Genomic DNA, 21,536 nt, shown 5'->3' with positions numbered 1-21,536 from the left:
GGAGATGCCTGCAGGATATGGGCAGCACTGCTCCCCAGCTTCCACCACCTGCACTGCTCTGTGGTGCAGCAGAGATGCTCAGCTCACACTGAAGCACTTGTCCTGTAAACACCCAGCCTGGATCCCACTTCAAAGCCCATTTCAGTCACCACACACCATGTCCTGTACCACTTGGGGTACATGGCAGTGTCACTGCTGTCCTACCCCCTCTCCTGGTCCCCAGCACTCTGCAGGTGTTACCTGCCCTAAGGCTGGAGAACTGAGCAGGGAGAGGTCCTGTGCTCCACTGTGCTTGGGGCTGGGCAATTTTTATCTTATTGGACTTAAAATAGAGTGAATCCTTAAAGATCTTCACATCCTTTAAATGAGGCACCTAGCCCAGGAGTTGAGCAGTGCTGGAGTGCTCTGGAGAGTTCATTAGAGCCACTTGGAACCTCCCTGGAGGGCAGGGATGCTGAGTGAAGATGATGGAAGAGGATGGTTGCTCCAGAACTTGAAGCATGTGAAACCCATTCCTGGTGATACTGGAGGCAGCAGCTGCTACAGACCCATCACTGCAGGAACTGGAGGCAGCTGCAAACAGCTCAGGTTAAACAGAAAACCATGATTTTTAACTTTAAGAGATGCATGAACCTGCCTGTGGAATCTTACACAGAATTCACCAGAGACTTGAAAAGGCCCAGTTACAGTTTCTCTAGGGTATCAAAATAACAGTGTGTCCAAATTAAATGATAATTTGCACTTTTCAGGCCCTTTGTATTCAAATATTAAAAAAGAAAAAAAAAGAAAAAAAAAAAGAAATTAAAGCTTCTGAAGCATGGTACAACTTCTGGGAAAGGTTTCATAAACTCAAAGACTCATTATTTTGTCAAAAAAAGTTTCAGCCAAAGCTTTCAGCAAGCCATGAAGGCAATGCAGTATTATTAATCACTTTCTTGGACAATGTGCATGTAATAAAACAAACTCAAATTAGCTATAAAAAAAAAAAAAGAAAAAAAATCAAAGAAAAAACCACTTTCCAACATCCTGGCAAATGAAATAAGTGGATAGCCAAACAAAGGGCTAAGAGTACAAATTAAGGCAAAACAGGAACTGAAGGGGCAACGCTGGTCCAGTGCACTTCACATCCAGTCTTTGATACATCAGAGCCCCCAGAAGTGTTTAATCAAAATAATGGAAAGCCAAAGGAGAACAAAATGACTTGCAGGCAAAGGAAAAAGATAAATGGAGACTGTGGCACGTACCAGAGAGAGGCAGGGAAGGGGCTTTTCAACATTTCCTCTTACAGAAATTTCTTCAGGCCACTTATCTTCATTGCTTGTCTCTGAAATCACCACTTTTCCCCCCCGTTACAGAAGGTGACAAAATGCACAGCATATTGCCAGCCAGACAGCAGCACTGATTTATCTAATAATATTAGCATATTTTCAGTGTCATTTTCCCATCCCATTCTTTACACAGCTCATCATCACACTCATCCTTTCTCTTCTGCTTCCAGCTGGGCTCTCTTGTTACTGGCCACATGCAGCTTTTCCTTGCCCAGTTTAAGCACACCCAAAAGCTGAAGTTATTCCCCCTGATCTGGTGGTTATCCATCTTCCATTGCACCCAACATCCACCTCCTCCTTCACCTGCCTTTGGCGGGTCCACCTGGAGTTTTTCCCCATTCTTCCGAGGTCTTGACTGACCTCAGTAATTCTGTGTGACCTCAAATCTTTCATTGTTCACTCTCTTTTCAAGATCACAGGCGGGGCCGCTGCAGACGGTGTCAGGCTCAGGAGTTAAATGCAAAATGGCACCCACCCAAACCATAAATCATGTCCACATGAGAGCCAACAGAGGAAGCTTAAAAATAAAAGCATGCGTTTGAATAATATGTCATCCTTTATTTTATCAATTATTTAGGGGTCTTTTGGTTAATGATTTACTTCTTTTTTTTTTTCTTTTTTTTTTTTTTTTTTTTTCTTTTTTTCTGAATGTGGAGCAATATCAGCCCAGGAAGGAGCTGCATTAACATTGCACTGATGGAACTGCATAACAAGACAGAGGTGACCCTGTGCCATGGAATGGCAGAGTCAGCACAGCCACAGAGAGGTGTCCTTGCTGTCAGGTCCTTGAGCCATTTCCACTGCCCTCAGAGCTCTTGTTCTCCTGAAACCTCTCTGGAGCTGCTCACAAGCCCACAGGGACTGCAAATCAGTGGGATGCTGAGCCCAGGTTCACACTCACTCTGTTTTTTACTGTCCCTGCTGCCACTTTTAACCACCAAAAGAATTTTGCTTTTTCAGAATGGCAGCTTGGGGTCTCCTGGTGTCTTGTGGTTGGTTTCCCATCTGACCCACTGGGAATGGGGGCTTTAAAAGAAGAAGCCTTGCACAAATCTGGGGGCACTGGAAGAGAGAAGAAAGGTTATGTACAGAGCTGGCTGGGGGAATATTGAGAACAAACTTAAGGCAGCACCTCTTTCTGGACCTGATTCGATGCTGTTGCCAGCAATCAATAAATTCAGATCATCTGCTAGAACATTTGCATGCTGCTTCCAACAAAACCAAACCAGGAGATGTATTGTTGTAACACTGAAAAATCTGGAAAGCTGAAAAAATGAACATTAGCACTGCAAACTTTAAAATGTGCAACCACACACAGAGACAATTTTGGAGATACTAAATTTCCCATATTTGAGGCAGACTCAGCTGTAAGACACAAGGAAAACTGCTTGAGAATTTCTGGAGAGGTGCAGATGAAACTCCCCAGAGATGTCTCCAGCTGCCCAGGGCAGGTTCCAGGGGAAGAGAAGCTCTGAGCACAGCACAAAGTGAGAGGAAGGGTGGGATGGAGACAGGGTGACCAACACCACAGTCCTGTTGATCCATTTGCAGCATCTTTTATGGGCAGGGTAACGAGGAGGCTCCTTTCCTAGCTATCTTTTTTTATTTTTCTTTTTTTTTTCTCAGTCTTCACACCCACTCCCTTTCTGGAGATACAGTAAGAGATGGAGGAACTGGGAATGGGAGCCAGGACAGAGATTGTTGGATTAATACAGAAAAATATCCCAGGTTCCTGACCCGAAGAGCCTGTGAGCACTTGCTGAAGAAGTGGAGCTGGCAGCACCAGGAGCCTCACTCTGCAAGTTGCAACAGCAGACAAGTTTCTGGGTGCGAAGCAAACTTAATCCAAAGCAGTCATGAAAAAGCCTTTATGCAAATGCCTGTGCAGTAACTGCACATCTGGGCCAGTTCCACCTCCTGATCCATCAGGAGCATCCTGAGCATCCAACCTCACCACTTCATGACTTGAACAATTATTGATACCCCTCCTTTATTTGCATGCCCTATTTAAAGGCATTTAAATATTTACTAATGCATCCATAGTTTTAAAATCCAGAGGGAATATTTTGCCACCCTCCTCTCATGCCCAACACAAGAACAAGAAGATTTTACCCAATGACATCAAGGTTTCCCATTACATCACCAGGTGACCACAAACCCACTGACCTGAATCTCTGGGAGGCAATTGTGCTTTTGTCCTTAGCTCAAAAATAGTTTACATAGAAATGAGAAGAAGGAAATCTCTAAACATGAATTTAAAAAGCACTTCTTTACTCTGGATCCAAAATCTTTTTTGTAGTACAAATTAGTGCATGAATTACAAAAGAAATCAAAATACTTTAAAATGGTTGAAATAACTGGAATTTTTATCCATTCATTTTGCCTGAAATAAACATATGCTTCACTACAAAGTGTTTATTTTACCTTTTTAAACTTTCAACAAATCAGTAAAGAAGAAAACAATTCCTTACCCCACTTTTAGGTTTTTAGAAACAGGAATTTCTCTCCTTATGAGGAAAGTCAACAGCCTTTGTTCTGAGGCAATTCAAGTGTCTCCACTCTCAGGAAAGTTTCCAAGTTTTAGTCTTAGATGTTTTGCTTTGTGTTCTTTTTTTTTTTTTTTTAAATCCCCAGTGCCTGACCTTTCCTCCAAGCTACCTCTTTCTCTCTTTAATCTGTAACCAGCAGGTTGGTAAGGTGGCTGGGTTGGGTTTTCCTTGAGAGTTAATCCAGTGCTTCTGCTTGCTTCCTGACAAGGTAGAACTAATTCCCAGGCCTGTAGCCCAAATTTTAAGATACCTGGACATTGCTCAGCTCAGCATTGTGAACACTGGGGTGTACATTGTGCTGTGCAGGCACCCACTGATCGAGCCCACCAGGAGCCAGAGATATTTGAGCTTTTGGATAAACCACCTTGCAGCCTGTGTTTAATGTCCCTGTGGCCAGGAAAGGGCTGTGATTCCTTCTGCTCCATGCCTGCTCCTCTAACATGGATTTCACTCTGGATTTGTCTGACTACTTCTGAGTGAGGGTCACTGAAAAAGCCAAAGTTGGAATCAGTAGACTAAAATCTGTCAGGGTCCCTCTATCCAGTTCCAATTCTGTAGCCTTTCCACACACACAGGAGGTTGGAGATCATTAACTGGGAAGCAGAAATTGCCCCCAGGAGTGGAAATCCCCATCCTGTAGTCAGAGAGTCACTGGTGGACAACAGCCAGGGACTGGGACTGGGACTGGGACTGGGACTGGGACTGGGATGAGAACCTCCTCATGTTCCAATACCACCAGGAGTGAATGGCATGGAAAGCAGAGAACTCTCTCTCTCCTCTCCAGCTCAGAGATGCTGGGAAGGACCAGGGATGATTTCCTCTCTCAAACCAGCAGGTAGTGTTTGGAGCTCCCTCTGGAGCTGAGGTTTCTCATCTGCAATGACACATTCATTTCAATCACAGAATCACAGAATTACCTTGGCTGGAAAAGACCTTCCAGGTCACCAAGCCCAACTGTTAACCTAAGACTGACTGGGCCTTAACTGAACCATATCCCTCAGCACTGTGTCTGTGAGACCCTTAAATCCCTCCAGGGATGGTGACCCCAGCACTGCCCTGGGCAGCCTGAGAACCCTTTCAGGGAAGAATTTCTTCCTAACACCCAATCTCAACCTCCCCTGGTGAAACTCGAGGCCATTACCTCTTGTCCTACCCCTTGTAACTTCACTGACCAGACCCGATCCCCACCTCTTTACAACCTCTTGTAAGGTGGTTGTGAAGTAGAGAAGCAGCCAGCAGTGGGGTGCTGCTGGGGGAGATGTCTCCTGGGATGTCTCTGTGCCCATCTCTGGGGTAACTCTTTGTGTTGTTCTTGTCCGAACAGCTCTGCTCAGCCAGCCAGGTGACTCACTGCAGCATGTTCAGATCCTTACACAACCAATGCCAACAGGCAAGGTGTTACAGCACTGCTGCCAACACAAATGCCCAGGGACCAACTTTGCACTCAGAAAAATGAGTAAGCATCCCTTCCCCCCCTCCCAGAGCAGACTGAGAGCATCTTTTAGACATTACCAATATGGTGTTTTGCAACAGGGAGGAGCTGGAGCTCTACCTCGGGTGGCAGAGCTCTACCAAACCCAGCACTGAAAGCCAAGGCTGAAAAACAAATAAAAAATATTTTTATGTTCCTGTCTCATATCCTGCTCTGCAGAGCAATGCAGATCTCCACACACAACCCCTTGCTGCACTTTTCAGCTTCACGTGTGAAATGTCTACCTAAAATCATAGAATGGTTTGGGTTGGAAGGGGCCTTAAAGCTCATCCATTCCCATTCCCATGTCCCATGGTCAGGGACACCTCCCACACCCCATCCAACCTTCAACACTGCCAGGGATGGGGCAGCCACAGCTTCTGGGGGAACCTGGGGCTCAGCACCCTCACACCAAAGAATTTCTTCCTCATGTCCAACCTCAATCTCCTCTCTTCAAGTTTTAACCCATTTCTCTTGTCCCCTCCCTACCCCCCTGTGTCAAAAGCCCTCCCCCAGCTTTCTTGCAGCCCTCTTCAGATATTGCAAAGTTGCTATAAGGTCACTTCAGAGCTTCCATATAAAATCACAGGACCCTTGTAGACCCTAGAGATACAGATGAGCACCATGGCAAATAGGAACCAGAGATGGGTCTGCAAGTAGGATTCAGTACTAACTAACTAACTAACTAACTACTAACTAACTAACTTCTAAAATCACTCCCCCACCTTGTCTCCTCCTGAGCTGCAGGGTCCCCCTAGCTTTGTGCCAGTCAGTAAGTGTGCAGTGACCTTCAGAAGGAAGAATTTGACCACGTCCTCCAAATTCTGCACCTCACCCGGCGACCCAAAGCAGCAGCAGCCTCACACCTGCCCCCTGCAAGAAGGGAAACTCCCTTGGTAAAGGTTCAGTCCCCGGGAAACAGAATGACACCATTGCCTTGCAGATACACACCACACCCTGCACTTACTCCTAACCAGGCTGTAACCACTTCAAAGCAGCACAGCCCTGAGTAATGCTAATTCCTGAGAGGGTTAAATCAACATTTCCTAAATAAGAACACCTAGCAAACCCCAAGACTCCAGCTAGGCAGATACCTGTGCTGAGCGTGTCTGTCTAACTCTGAAAAAGGGCCAGATCCTGATGGATCTCTGACAGCAGGGCTTCAATTGGGTGGGAGGTAATCCCAGAAAATGCAGTGTGTCCTTACGCCTCAGAGTGAGTGATGGAAAGCTGTGAAACTGCCAAATTAACCTTAGAAAAGTTTTCTTACCTAAACCTAGTGATAACATGGAGCCCTTTGTGTTCAAGGAGGAGCTGGAAGGTCTCTGCTCCATCTTTGTACAAAATCCTAGCTCATCAGGATACTTAAGAGGGGGTAAAACAGAATTCATAACCCTCAAGCAAAAGTCAAGTTACAGATCAGCCCTGGAGCATGAGATTAAATCAGAACCACAGTTTTACCAGAGACAAAAGAAGAAAACTCATTTCCTCCAGGAGGGATTGCATATCTCCACCCTGTCTCAAAACACACAAACCCAAGACAGAAAGCCACTGTGTTTTGTCAACAAGGGTGAAAAACTGTTCTTGTAAACCATCTTCTATTCAAGGACCTACCCATGGCACCACTCTGCAGTGTTTGGATCATCAAAGAGAAACTCCTTTTTCCAGAGCTAAGCTCCTTGCTACAGCCAAACCTTGTCACTCAAGTGGGTCTGCTTCAAAATTACAGCTGTACTTTTTTTTTTTAACCTCAAGCCACCTTGCTGGCCCCAGGCTGTGACCTCAGCACTGCTCCTTAGGTCTCAGACTTCAGCAGGTTCAGGGAGCTGCTTAGTTAAAATCATCTATTACCCAAATGGTCTCTTCAGATCCCTTCTCTTCTCCAGATTGATTGCCCAGAATCTTGGCTTTTTGTTCTTATTTCCATGAATGATTTCCATCTCCATCCTGGCTCTGGGAAAAAATTAATTCTACATTTGCCTACCTATTACCACCCATTAGGTCCTGCCCATGGATATCTGCATATCCTGGATTTCACTTGTTGTCTTTACCTAGGATAAAGAGCCTGTCAGAAGCCTGGTTGGACATCCTAGATTGGGACACCCTTCTCTTCAGCCTCAGGGACTGAACCACCAGCTGTGGGAGGTGTTCTGGGCTCAGCTTCCTCTGTGTCCACAGCTCCAGAAGCAGGAGAGGGATGCTGCAGCTGGGCAGGATGAGGATCTTGGTGCTGCTGCCTTGGAGGCACTTCTGAACCTGATAGGAGAGTCTGTCCTAGCACTGGGTTGTGGCTGTGATCAGCCAGGAGGGAAGTGACAGGCAGCAGGGCATCATTCTGGTGGTACTATCTATGGCACTGGTTTAGAAAACTCTCTGGTATTAAAATAGTAATTCTGAAAGCAAGGGATGGTGTCTCAAGGAAATTTATTATGGTTTCTCTCCAGTCAAGCACTGTAACTCTTGTCCTGCTTTGAGGCTGTGAATGATTAACTGGGTTTGCCTCCCAGTAGCATGAATGAGTTTAAGGCATTTTTTTTAACTACATTTCTTATTTATAAAGTGAGGCACCTGCTTCTTAGGGTGTAGACACCTGCTACTGCTAACGGGTAGTTCAACTGGACCTTTAGCTCAACTAAATAAGGCTTTGGGATTCTGCATTTGTTGCAAAAGATCTGATCTGGACATTTGTTTGCAGGCAGTAGTGAACCAGTGATGGTGGGAAGCAGAGCTCTGACACCTCTGAGTCCTGATCCCTGGGATCTGCAGCATGCCAGTCTCTCCCCACAAATGAAAAAGCGCTTTAATTTCACTTGAAAAGTTTAAAATGTGTTTAGTAATTCCTTCTTTTACTCCCATAAAACCTGTGCCATCACCAGCAATGAAGCCACCACTGATGGGCAGCACACAGGGTGGTAGCAGGGCTCCTGCTCTTCCTGCTCCTCTCTGGATGACAAGTGTTATTCCCAGCCTTGCAGGCAAGCTGTAAATACCAAAACACATGCACCCTACATTAGCATTAGCAACAATATTTAAATCACACTCTAGAGGCTAATTGGCTGAAATTCAAAGGTGACACACAGAAAGCAGCTCTTGAAGAAAGCATCAGTGTGAAGGTGTTGTTCCAACTTGCCTGCACTCCCTGGCTCCCTGCTACCCCTGATCTGAGAGGGCAGATCAGGCACAGCTTGGGCCGTGGGATTTCCAGTTTATCACAACACACAGACAAGGCTGAAGGTCCTCCCAAGGGGAAAGGGAGACTCTTTTCAAGATGTATATAAAGAGCTGCCCAGTGGGACTAAGCCTCCAGGTTTTTAACTGGGATCCCTCCCCAAGACCAGGAGGTCTTACACCATTTGGTGTAAGAACTTTTATTTGGCATCTCCCTTAAATCCCCAACTCCTAGAGTCATGGTGTGATGTGAGACTCCTTTCTTTTCACAAAGATTAAAGTGTGCTCCTAGCTCCTCTGTTGAAAGGCACACTTCAGACATGACACTTGCTGGCTCAACATCAAAAAAGCAATTAAAAAAAATCTACATTGACATCTTCTATACAGGCAGATGCTGCAGTCAGTGTTATACTGAAGTTATTTCCATACAGATTTGTAATCCTTTAAACTTCTGAGCTTAGTGGAAAAGTGCTCTACCAAGCCCTCTGGGGATATGACCAATAAAATAGTAGATGAACTGTGTACTTCTTTGTACCTAAAACTTCTGCAGTGTCGTTCATTTGAGTAGATTTCACTTCAAATTTTTCCCAATTTCCATACCTTAAGATTTATGCCCACATGCCATGGTCTGAACTCTCCAGCTGCCCTTGCAGCTCCCTCCAGGTGTGAGCTGAGAGCCCTACTTCTAACCATGGCACAAGAGGCCCAAGTCCTCTCATTGTTGCTCTATCAGCTAAGAAAAATGATGACCTCTTCTCAAAATAAATCATTCAGGCAGCAGGAAGCATCAGCTGCCCCCCCATTAAGGCAGCAACAAAGTGTCCAAAATGTCCTTGGGGGGGGGGGGAGCAAACTCCCTGTCCTGTCACACTGTGAGAAGGTGATGGCAATGGCAAAGTGACAAAAACATTCCTGCCCTCAGGCTGCCAAGGACTGTGGTTTGGTCATTAAAATAAAAATAAGAAAATAAATAAATAAATAAATAAATAAATAAAATTTAAAAAAAAAACAAACACCAAAAAAACCCAAAACCACACTAAACAAAAGACCCCCCAAAAAAAACCAGAATAAAACGTTATGGTGACAGTCCTGGCTCTGCAGCTGCTGTTGAACTCTTGCCCCAACCCCGTAGTCTCGGTGTGCTCTCCTGCACCCCAGGAGCCAAAAGGGATGATTGTTGGCCATTTCCTTCAAAAATTTCTCCTCCTTTCTCACTGCCATTTCAGTGACACCTGAGAAAGTGGGAAGGGCCCATTTGAACCATCTGGTTTGACACTGTGACTGCCATGGACAAATCACCCTGGTCCCTGTCACTGCTCCTTTCTGTGCCCTAGGCTGGGCTCAACACTTGCCATAAAACTTTCCCTCCAGGTGGCTTTGGTCAGATCTCCTCCAGACACATCCATGAGAAGCCCTGTTCACAGCCCAGAGAGGCTGTAGCTGTGACATGAGGTCCCTTTCCCCTGAGGCTCCCATGGCACAGCTGGCAGCAGACATGGTGTCACCTCCCTGTGACTGCTCAGGGGACTTCCCCAGCTCTTCCCCAGAGCATCCCTGCGATGCCATCATCAGTAGGCTGGGACCAGCTAGAGCTGTGCTGTCAGATCACCCTCTCTGAAGCAAAGCAGAAGAGTGGGAGAGAAGCCTGGAGAGCAGGACAGCATCCTGGAGAGAGGGATAACAGCCTGGAGAGCAGAATAGCAGCCTGGAGAGAAGGACAGCATCATGGAGAAAGGGATAACAGCCTGGAGAGCAGGACAGCATCCTGGAGAAGACAGCATTCTGCCAGGCACTGATCAGGACTTTTTAGCAGAGTGCTTCCCCCATTAACTCAGACACCTTCATCCCCACTAGCTCAGACTGGCTGATTCCTGCTTAGTTCACAATTTCCACTTGCTTTATCAGCCCCTGATTTTGCTGGTCTCCTTCACATCCTGTCCCCCTGAGCTCCTTGGCTGTGTTTCCCCTCTGCTGAAATGGCTTGGAGGGCAGCTCAGACTCTCAGGCAGTTCTGCTCCCTCAGTGCCAGACAAGAGAGGGGCTCAAGGGCATGGAGAGGCTGGATACCCTGTGTCCTGCTGGGTCCTGGGGACAGCTCTGGAGGAACCCCTGGCTGAAGGGACTTTTTTCTGTACCAGGTCACTCTCACAGTAAAGAAGTTTTTTTCTCCTATTTAAATGGAACTTCCTATGTTCCAGCTTGTGCCCATTGCCCCTTGTCCTGTCACTGGGAACTACTGAGAAGATTCTGGTTCCATTCTCCTTGCACCCACCCTTCAGATACCTGTGGGCTTTACTAAGGTCTCCACTCAGTCTTTCCTCACAGGAGATGCTCCAGGCCCACAGTCATCTTTGTTACTCTCCACTGGACTCTCTCCAGCCATTCCCTGTCTCTCTTGAACTGGGAAGCTCAGAACTGGATGCAGTATTCCAGCTGTGGCCTCACCCAGGGCAGAACAGAGGGGGAGAATGACTTTCCCTGACCTCCTGGCCACATTCTTCCTAATGCATCCCAGGATTCCATTGGCTTTCTTGGCACTAGGGACACACTGCTGGCTCATGGATATTTTACTACTGATCAGGACTTCCATACCCTTCTCCTCAGAACTGCTTTCCTGCAGGTCCATCCCTGAACTGGATGGTGTCTGCTCAGGACTCAGCATCCAAGCAAGGTCAGGTTGGATGGGGCTTGGAGCATCCTGGGCTGCTGGGAGGTGTCCCTGCCCATGGCAGGGGGGTTGGAATTGATGATCTTCAAGGTCCCTTCCAATCCAAACCAGTCTGAGATTCCAGGATCTTAGGGGCTGGACCACAAAGAGGATGGTGGAGCCATTCCCACTTGACATCACCCCAGGGAGGGCAGGGACCAAAGGTGCTTTGACAGCCAGAGAAACCACATTTTAAAACTAAGACTTCGGGGGGCTTGGGACACCTGTGCACATCATCCCCCCTCCCCCAAGAGCAGAACCCCCCACTCCTCCTACTCCAGCAGCTTTCCCTGCTGGCTGATGAGCCTGGCATGCAGGCAGCTCAAGGGAAGGTTTGGTGCTGATCCCAGCCCCGGGGTGCTGAGGGGAAGGTGGGCCCCACCCTGCAGGCTGGGATCATATTTTTCTAAGGGCTCGAAATGGTTGGGTTTTGTTTTGCTGAGCTGTTGCTACGCACCTGAGGCTTCACGAGGGAAGTTGGAGCTCCAGAGGAAACAAGGCTGGCAAAAAGTCACCAAATCATTGTTCTGGCTGCTTTCTGTGTCATGAACAAACGTATGAATCTGCACTTGTTTATCGGGAGGCACAAGGGCAGGATTTTGCCAGTTATCTGCAGAGGTGATTTGTCTGCTGGAGCTCAGTGGCAGCCCCCAAAAACAAAACCAGGAAGAGACTAAGTGTTCCCATACAGCTTCCAGCACAATCAGCAGCCCTCCTCGAAAGTGCCTTTGAAACAAGAAATGGGAGAGGGAAAAAACAATTAGCACCAGGGACTTATTTAAAAAAAAAAAACAAAAAAAACCCCACAAAAAAAGCCATAAAAAAATTGAAAAGACAATTCTTCCATTAATCAGGCCCTTATCAGCAGCAAGGTGATAGAAAGCCAGGGTTTAATTGGAACTGAGAAAATGTGTTTGTGCTGGTGTGGAGAGCCTTGTCTATGTGAGCAGGAATGTGGCCTGCATCCTGTTTTCTTTACCAATGGGGGAGGAATTCTCTCCTCCATTCCTTGAAAGGCTGCAGCATGTTTTCCACCAGCTCCATGCTGGGTTTGTGACTTAGGTTCCTGCTTCTCTGCATCCTGGAGAGCAGCTTTGTGCTCAAAGGGATCCTGAGACACCAGCTCTGTTTTGTAGGAAAAGAGCTGCCATTCTCCCATCAAGAGCATCCCATGGGGCTGTGTTGGGTGCTCCAGTGAATTTTCATCCACTTTTAATACCACAGCATTAAACATTAGGCTGTCATTAACTCCAGGATACAGAACATTTATAAACACCTTTTCTCCTCTTCCCAGCCTCTTACAAAGGGAATCTCAGTCATGCTGCCCCCCTGCTCTCTGCCAGCAGGAACAGCCCAAAGTCCACAGCCTCTTCTGCACCAAGTCTCTGGTTGGCTTGAATGGAGGTGTCACTTGCCCAAACCTCTTAGGACTTGTCCTTAGAGCACTGGCCACTCAGATATAGTTTGGCTTTCCTAGGCAGGCATGGGAATGTAACCCAAGAGCAAGTTTGCAGAAGTGTGGCAAATCCACCCAGCATTGCAACCCAGCATAATTAAGCAGCATTCTTATTCACGTCATCTCCTGGCTCTGGCATGGGTTTTATTATAGTCATTACTAAGACAGATATTACTTTTGGATTGACTCACTTGATGGGTTGATCAGCACTTTATTGTAGCCTCCAGTTATAGCACTTTTTATGGCATCCCAAAGAACTTAACCATTAGCACACTATTAGGAAGAACACTGGCAGCTGATTAAGTTGTTGAAGGTCAAAGACATTTTTCTTAATTGCTCCATGTGTGCTGCCTCCCCCACCCCCCAGACCCCCCCTCCAAAAGAGCTGGAGGGTGATCATTCTGTTTTAATAATAAAGTCACAGAGCCATACCTCGTGTCTGCCATTAAATCTCCAGGGAGAGGGTTATTCTACATTTAAGATCTTGTCAAAACTGTTATGGTCTCGCTGCTGAAATGGAGTCTTGGAGATGTTCATGGCATGGATTGAAAACTGCCAGGAAAAAAAAAAAAAAAAAAAAAAAAAAGAAAGCCATCAGGGTGACTTATTTAATTGGTTAACAGATAGTGCAAATAATGTGCTATTAGGGTCATAAAAACTGAAGATGCTGAAGGGAAGGTGATTTCCCAGCCCCTAGCAGCCTGTCACATCTCCCAGGTGTTCTGCCAGAACCAACCCATCACAGGCAAGGATCCCAGAGTGTGGGAAAGTCTGTCTGATCAGCCTTCATACTTTTTTTCCTTTGGAATGCAGCACTTTAGATGTTTTCCCATTAATCCACAAGGGAAAGCAGCTCAGTAACCTGCTCATACCCTGTCCTCCAGACTACACCAACCACTCACCCAGCTGCTCCAGATGCTCTGCAGGGATGACAATTCCCAGTTCCAGTTTCTCTGTAATTGAGCATCCTTCCTCCCCTTCATCAATCACCACTCGTTAGCTGTACTGGGTGATGCCAAGGTGGGGCATGAGCCCATGTGCATCACCCAGCACAGCTAACGAGGGGAGTTTTAAATTGTTTGATTACTTAATCTGCCTGTACCCATTTCAATTTGCAACTTCAGCTTCCACCCTCTCACAAGACTCCTGCTATCACCTGAGGAGAGAAACCAAAATCAATAGAAGTCATTTCTGCCCATATTTAGCCCCCATGGAGCCACTGACCTTGTAGATCAGCCCAGAGGTGATGAAACCAAAGACACAGGGAGCAGCTGCTGGCCCGTGGCAAAGCATCACTCTGCACCCAGTACTCAGTGTCCTTCCCCTCCTGCTGCACCACTGGGCTTATTTCATGAGCCCCAGCTCTTCTGCAGGGTGATCCAAACCAAAACAGGGCGATCCAAACCAAAGCAGGGCAAAATTATAAAATCTGTCTGGAGAATCTTCTAAAAAAGCTGACATCACAAGGACTGCTCAGTCCAAAAGTTGCATCTTTTAGATGAAACCTTAGCACTTACACTTGGGACTGCCCTTGGAAGTTGCCTGCTTTCCTGGATTTTTCCTCTTTCAGAAAATTTTGTTATTCTGTCCTGTACCATGGGAGAATTTATAAAATATGCCTCCTTCAGCCCCCTGCAACTCATCTTTATCACTGAATTCAATAACCTCAGAAAAAGCTCATCCTCTCAGCTCCCTTTTCACCCTAATTTAGATGCTCTTCAGCATCTGCCTTCTCTTCCTTCCTTGGGTGATACCTAATAAGCTCCTGTAATTAAAAGTATGCCCAAAGGGCTGGGCTGGGCACAGATGTTCCAGGCAACACCAGGGGGTTCCTGCCAGGCTCAGGATGCTCCTCAGCTCTGGGTGGGACACCTGAGGGGCCTTATCTGAGATCCTAGCAAGGAAGTCTTCTGAGATTTTTTTTTTTTTTTTATTAGGGCCCTAAAGGACTCTTCTGGATGTCTGGCCTGTTGTATTTTAAAACAGGTTATCCAGATATCTCGACTTCCAGTATTTCCTTCTGCAGAACTCACCAGTCAGCCCAAAGTTTGCCCAAGTGAATGTGAAGGTTTGTCCATGGGAAAACACAAACAGGATCCCTTGGCACAAGGATTCCAGCTGTTCTCAGCATCCACAGTCCTAAGCACAAGAGGGGGAGGATGGTTTCACACCTTCGTTCCCATAGGCTTCTAAAAGGGAACAAGGACTTTATTTCCAGATCAGGAGCACTTAAGTCACCTGGATGGATTCACTTTGAACTGAGATTTGCCCAGGACTGGTCACTCCACATCCTCCCCACTCTCACCCAGCTTTGCTGCCCCACTCACCGTCACAGTGATTTGGCCATCTGGGTTCCTTTCACTTCATCCACCACCAAGCCATCAAATAAGGAAGAAAAATGGTGTTGACTTTTGTCATTATTTATTACAAATTAAATTTTGCAAATTACTGTAAAAAAAAAAATCAATAGATTTAAATAAATATACAGATTTCAGGATGCTACATATGGCATGTGTGCAGTAAGTCAAAGATGGGACATTATACACACAAGGAGATATACATAGTACTTTACAGCAGTAGTTTTATTTTAAATTACTAGTCTCACATTAAAGCATGTGCAAAGTTTCCTCTGAAACAAACCCCTTCAGGATTTTTTTTTTTTTTTTTTAGAATGACTCAAACCTTCAGAAGGTCAAATACAGAAAAGTTTCTCTGCAGCTTTAGGGACCAAATGATTAATTTGCTGGTTTTCATTCACAATACAATCAATTGGTCTCATTTTTCCCCTCTCTAGGGCATCAAGAAAAAAAAAAAAAAAAAAAAAAAAAAAAATCAAAGCAGTATTTTCTATGTCCAATGGGACTACACTTACAACAGCCACAGATTTTGGTCCACCACCAACTTCAAGTAGCTTTTTTTTAAATGCTCATGTGTAATACTGGATTGGGCAGCAAGGGGGACCCAACAGTGGTTCCATGAGAGCAATTATTTATCTGCATGAACCAGGTGACAGCTGCAGCCACGATTTCTAATAGAAGTCAATTTGTCCAGGCAAACAAAAGTGCATTTGTGTTACAGCTCCAGAGCCTTGAGATCATGTTTGCCTACAAGGTTGGTTTCTAGGTCCTGGGCTCAGTGTTTTTTCCAAATTATTCCCTCCCTTTTCCGAGCCAGCAGCACTGAGCTGCTCCAGGCCTGGGGGATCAGCCATGGCTCTGGCAGGGATTTCCACCCATCCTCCTACAGCTGTGCAGACAGTGCTCTGCTCTCTTCCCAGTCATCCACCCTTTTTGCAACACCAATCCCACTTGGCTGCCCCCAGCTCATCCTCTGCTCCCGTTTCTCCTCCTGCAGTGATGTGCTGGCCCGGTACTGCCCACTCCTTGTATAAAGTCCAACTCAGAGACCTGATCTAAGCCAAGCAGCAAGCAAGCCTTTGCATGCTATTTTCCCACCACCCACCTTCCCTGCTCCTGGCCTCTCCCTTTGGGCAGAGCTGAAAGCAAACTGGGAGATAAGGTTAAGAGCTGGAAATACTCTACAAGGGTGCATCTCATCTCCTGAGACCTTCACAGCACTGAACCCATCCGGATGAGCAGCTCAGCTCTGCCTGGGAGCCAGGCTGTGGGGGGCTGTGTGCATGGGACTCCTGCAGAATTCCAGCTCCCTTCAGCCCCCCCCTCCCTGCTGCTGCCATGGCCCAAGGGCAGGGACCACGCTTGGGTTTGATGCGAGCTCTGGTGCAAGCAAACTGTGCTCCAACTAAAGAAGAGTCACTTAAGGATGGCCCTTCAAGGACTGTCTCAGCCAGAGAATACCACTGACTACTCAGTTGGCTTTCAGGCTTCCAGATATATATACATACATATATATATATATATATATATATATATATATATATATGATTAGTTTTTAATAAAAATCTAGGAGCTGTTTTGCCATGGGAGTCTCATTCAGATGCACATCACACTGTCTGACACATAAGAGAAAAAATTGCAAAGGTGGGCTCATTGGGTAGGTCCTGCTGGAGGCAGTTTATCCCCAAACCACCCAAGTAGGGCTAAGCTGGAACCATGCTCAGAGGTGAGAGGGGCTCAGAGCTGCCAGGGCCAGCACAGATCCACTGCTTTGGGAGCACTTCACCCACCCAGCACGGGCTGAGCCTCTGCCTAGGGCTGCAGGGCAGAGTTAAGCTGGTACTCTACCAGCAAGACCCTTGCTGATCCAAAAAGGCACAATTCAGCTCCACGACACATCTAAGACTGTATAGAGAGTTTTCCCTTTACAGCAGTCTCTGGAGTGCACAGGCAGCACTGGTTTACACAACAGGAGCCTGGAGACTTCCACTTCTTCCCCCCTCCACTCGTGGCCTTCCCTGCAGCTCTAGCTACCAACAGCTGAGTCAGAGGCACCCACAGGACTCCAAATTCTTCTGGTGAACTTGGTATGCACCTGTTGCTTATCTCTTCTTCTTCCAGATGTTCTTCTTCCAAGGCAGAACTGGCTGGGCACTCCTCTGCGAGCGGTGCTGGTGCTTGCTGAACAGCAGACTGGAGACAGCCAGACCCCTGCAAAAGAGAAGAGGCCACGTTCATGCTCCAGCCCATTTTCCTACTACTCAGCAGCAGCTCGTATTATTGCATTTAGCTAGTCCTCACCAGGGGTCTTTTGTGGAAAAATAGGGAAAAGAAGAGGGGTAACTTGTAGCTGCAGCCATACTGAGCCACAGCAGAGATCTATCCATCCCAATATCCCCTTCCCAACAGTAGCAGAGGCTTCCAAGAGCCCTTCAAGGAGGGCATGACTCAATTGATGCTTCCCCAGAGCTGCCTTTCAGAAATTGTTCCCATTGCCTCACAATGGACTAAATTTCCTTCTATTTACCAACTTCCTTTAGCTCATTTATACTCCTGGACTCCACAGTTTCTTCCATCAGTGAGTTCCACAACTCACTGACACGAGGGGAGAAAAGTTCTCTCCTCCGATCCAAAGCTGTTTCACAATCAATTATTGTCCTACATGATGCCCTTCCCTCTTCTCATAAATCATCCATTTGTCCATCCCATATCAGAGGAACTTCCCACTCAATCAAGAATTACATTTTATTTAATATTCCTCGAGTTTTGGAAGGACACAAACAAGCCTGGTTCCCTCAGCTGTTGCTTGAGTCCTGCAGAGTGCAGAAATAGTCTCCTCATTTAAAGGGAGACAGGAGGAGGCCATCAGGTCAAGTCCAAGTGGCAACTACAGCCCAGGGTCAGAACTGCAGATTTCAAAGTGCTTGTGAGGGAAGTCAAGAGCAGGTTTAAGTGCCATGCTCACCTGAGAGCTCTCAGCAGGCTGTGGTGGGAAGGCCTCTGTGGAGGCTCCACTGATGCTCCAGAGTTCATTGGCTGCTTCAGACTCTGGAGGTACCTAAGGAGCAAGAGGAGATGCATGAAGCACTCAGTACCAAGGGAAATGGTGATGTCACCAGTGACAAAGACATTTGAAGGGCTAATTGCAGCTATTTGAGAGCTATTTAAGGATCCCTTTTACTTCTATCATCTTCTACCCTCACACATTTTTCACAGGCATATTTACTCATTGGGGATTTTAACTGGTGCCTTGATATGACATTAGTGACAGATCTCAGCAGTGGCTTTGCTCCCACTTCCCCGCAGTGTAAGGGCTCCTACACTGCTGGCTGAAGGAGACAACCCAGAGCCCACATGCCCCATAAAAAAGAGGGGGTACAGAAGATATTAGACTTCTCAGTCCCAGCTCTCAGCAGTCCTGCTCCCCTGCAGCCTCTCCAACCTGAGCCATGCAGGAGACACTGGTGTCCCAAAGATTCACACCCTCTGCTTGTCCTTCTCCCAGCTCCTTCCATCCCACCTGGTGGCAGAAGGGATGGAGGTAACATTGCTCCAGATCACTCACTAAAGTGACTATTGTACAACCAACCACCTGAGTGACACTTGGCCAGGGCCTCTTGGGAGGGTTCTGAAAGCCACTAGACAAGTTCCAGTTGTTTGCAAAGAACCAGGCAACCATCCCCAGGGAAGATGGAGAATTCCTCCAGCTCCTGAGATTTGTCTGCTTCCAACCCTGCTGAGCAGCCCCTGGGAACATCACCAGGACCCCTGTGACTTACCCAGGCTTCACCTGGCAGAAGGTGGCACAGATGCTGTCCTTGGAGTGTGAGCATTGGCACCTGCTGAGCGATCTCTTGCGCCGCCTTGGCGGGCTTCCCAAGCCATAGGGAGCGGTGTGTCTGTTAAAAACAAAATAAATCAGCTCTGGGACCAAATTTTTATTGGCCATCAGGTTTATAACACAGTCCTGGGAGGCAGCCAAGCCAGTGCCAGCATAATAAAAGACTCATCTGTAGGCATAAGGTGAAAAGGTCACTGATATATCTAAGCCTTGAAACTCCAGCTCCTCTCCCACCTACTGTTTTCCCCACCCCACCCCTCCCAGGGAGATTGCCGTGCCAGCATGTGCTGGGTTGCAAGTGGAATTTTCACTCCTTGCAGCAGCCCAGGCACCCGTGCAAGGGTCGCCACATGGGCTGGGTGAGCTGGCGTGGCAAAGCACAGGAGGAGCCTGGTTGCCCCAGTGCACCAGCCCCAGTTTCTCCAGCACAGAGATACCAGGGCTTTTCTTCCTTCCCTCCCCCCTCTCCCTCCCCCCCCCCCCCCCCCTCCCCGTGGGTTTTAACACGCAGGACATAGTACAAATCAAGATGTCTTGGGGCCATAACAGGTTCTTCTGATCACAGCATGCTCTCAGAGCTGTTAGCACATTCCCGCTCCATCTTTTGATTGCAATCTCCTCTCCCAGAGGGTTTAGGATTGGCAGTGACTGCAGCTCTTCTCTGAGCAAGCAGAGAGTTGTAATTGCATGTTAGCAAGCCTGATTATAACCACACCTGAGTACATGTGTTTTCCTACAGTGTGATGGCCATTGGTCTGAAACTTGCTGGGAAAAGCTGCTTTAGCATTCTTGAGGGCAGGACTTGGCAGGCACAGGAGTGCAGTGCCAGCCCACCACTGCCTCATTTCCAACGCTGCAGCCCGGGCTCCGCTGCACATCACAAGCGGTAAATAAAGTAACTTTCCGACCCGCGGCTCCAGGATCTCGCTGTTGGCTTTTGGCTTGCGGAGATAGGACTCCCAGAGAAAGATGAACCCACGGGGAGGTAGCGCCCTGTGCTTTCAACCCCCTCCTCCCCTCGGGATTGTACTGAAATTCCTGAGCAGGAGCACAGATCGTCCCTTTCTAGGTATTGGAAGGACTCGCAATGCTCTCCGGAGCAGGTGCTGCAAAAGCCCCGGCAGCAGTGGGGTATTTTCTCACCTTCCTCTACCCTAAATCCCGTCCTCGAACAGGAAGCACAGTCACTCACTCATCGACAGAGCCACCCCCCTCACCTGCCCCCCTCCGTAAAGCTCCATCCATGCTCACCCCGGGGTGTTGACCCAGATGATATCCAGGTGACAGAAGTAGATGCATTCCTTATCCATCCAGCTGTTGCAGGAGCAGCGCTTGGTCCTGGGGTGCTCAGCACCGGCTGCGGCCAGGCGGGACCCCAGGGGAGGAGGAGGAGAGCCCAAACCTGCAGCAGAAGGAGGAAGGGATGAGTTGCAGGCTCGGTGCTGATTGCTGAAGTGCCCGTTCGGGTGTCACCTCTGCAATGACACCTCCGGAGAGGATTACGGCGGTATCGATACGCGGGCAGTTAGTTACACGGGAGGTGCAGCCTTCTGCAGGCTCATCCAGGACTTGGATAACTCTGGCAGCTCCAGCCAGCACCCCCGGAGCAGGGGGGAGGCACCCGGCGAAGCCCCCGTGCAATGCCCCCCACCCCGCAGCTCCGGGCACCCCACGCAGCCTCACAGCCCCAGCCGCGGGGACACAGCCGGGGGTCCCCCCTCCAGAGCAGCCACCCCCAGGGAGCCCAAGCCCCCCCTCCAGCCGGGGGCTCACCATCTCCCAGGAGGGCGCAGAGGGCGCAGGCCAACAGCAGGAGAGCGGCGGGGTGGCTGGGCATGGCGGTGGGTCTGGGAGGGGGTGAGGGCTGGAGAGAGTTGGAAGGTTCGGGGGGTTCTGCTGCTCCTGTTTTGCCTCCTTTCTCCCGCTGTTTCTCCGCGTGCTGCTGGAGCTGCAGCCGGCGCGGTGCCTCTGGAGCTGCGGCCGCCCCGCAGGTGCTTTATAGCCCCGGCAGAGCCGCCCCGCCCCGGCCCGCCCCGTGCGGGGAGCCCGCGGGGAGGGCACGCGTGGGGGCGGCGGAGAAACCCCCGGGGCAGCTTCTCCCCTCCCCCGTGGGCAGCCCTCTCCCCTCCGTGGGCAGTCCTCTCCCCTCCGTGGGCAGTCCTTCCCTCCCTCAAGCAGACACCCCCTCCCCGTGGGCAGTCCCTTTGCCCCGTGGGAACCCCCTCCTCTTCGCGGGGAGCCCCTTCCCCCCAGAGGCAGCCCCTTCCCCCCCGTGGCCAGACACACACGTCCCCTTGGGCAGCCCCTTCCCCCTCGTGGGCAGTCTTTCCCTTCACGCAGGCAGAAGCATCCTCCCCGTGGGGCATCCCTCCCCGTGGGCAGCCCCTTCCCCTCCGTGGGCAGTCTCCTACCACGCGTGGGCAAGAATTTCCTCCGTGGACAACCCTCCCCTCGTGGGCAACTCCAGCCACCCCACCCCGGGCAGACCCTTACCATCGGTGGGCAGCTTTCCCACCTCCCCATCTCACCCCGTGCGCAGATCCGTGGGGTTCCCGAGTGGGTGCTGGGGGTTGGCAGCAGGCAATGTGCAGCCGCTGCCGGCAGATGGAGCGGGTGGGGTGCAGCAGCCGTGCCGCGGGGCTGCCCTCTGCCCGCCCGA

General features: G+C 48.7%; 1 protein-coding gene across 4 annotated transcripts; it reads right to left on the bottom strand.

Annotated features, from left to right (window-relative positions):
* Positions 1-11,729: 11,729 nt before the first annotated feature.
* On the bottom strand, positions 11,730-20,833 carry LOC139807157 (endothelin-2-like). Of its 4 annotated transcripts, XR_011730480.1 has the most exons (9): positions 20,651-20,833; positions 20,129-20,279; positions 18,816-18,935; positions 18,002-18,094; positions 17,132-17,247; positions 15,007-15,040; positions 14,713-14,818; positions 13,112-13,231; positions 11,730-11,949 (listed from the first exon to the last, which is right to left on the bottom strand). XR_011730480.1 is itself a non-coding variant. In XM_071767746.1 (6 exons), the coding sequence occupies exons 1-5, from the start codon at positions 20,712-20,714 to the stop codon at positions 17,139-17,141; spliced, it is 537 nt and encodes a 178-aa protein (XP_071623847.1). In that variant the 5' UTR covers positions 20,715-20,833; the 3' UTR covers positions 15,084-15,127; positions 17,132-17,138. The 4 variants fall into 4 exon arrangements, 2 of the variants coding, with proteins under 2 accessions (XP_071623847.1, XP_071623846.1); XR_011730479.1 differs by having other exon boundaries at positions 14,713-15,040; XM_071767746.1 differs by lacking the exons at positions 11,730-11,949; positions 13,112-13,231; positions 14,713-14,818; positions 15,007-15,040 and adding an exon at positions 15,084-15,127.
* Positions 20,834-21,536: the final 703 nt, after the last annotated feature.

The sequence above is a fragment of the Heliangelus exortis genome, chromosome 24 (assembly GCF_036169615.1).
Source record: "Heliangelus exortis chromosome 24, bHelExo1.hap1, whole genome shotgun sequence".
Lineage (NCBI taxonomy): Eukaryota > Metazoa > Chordata > Aves > Apodiformes > Trochilidae > Heliangelus > Heliangelus exortis.
Note: the sequence above shows the minus strand (reverse complement) of the source record. Positions and strands in the feature narration are given on the sequence as shown.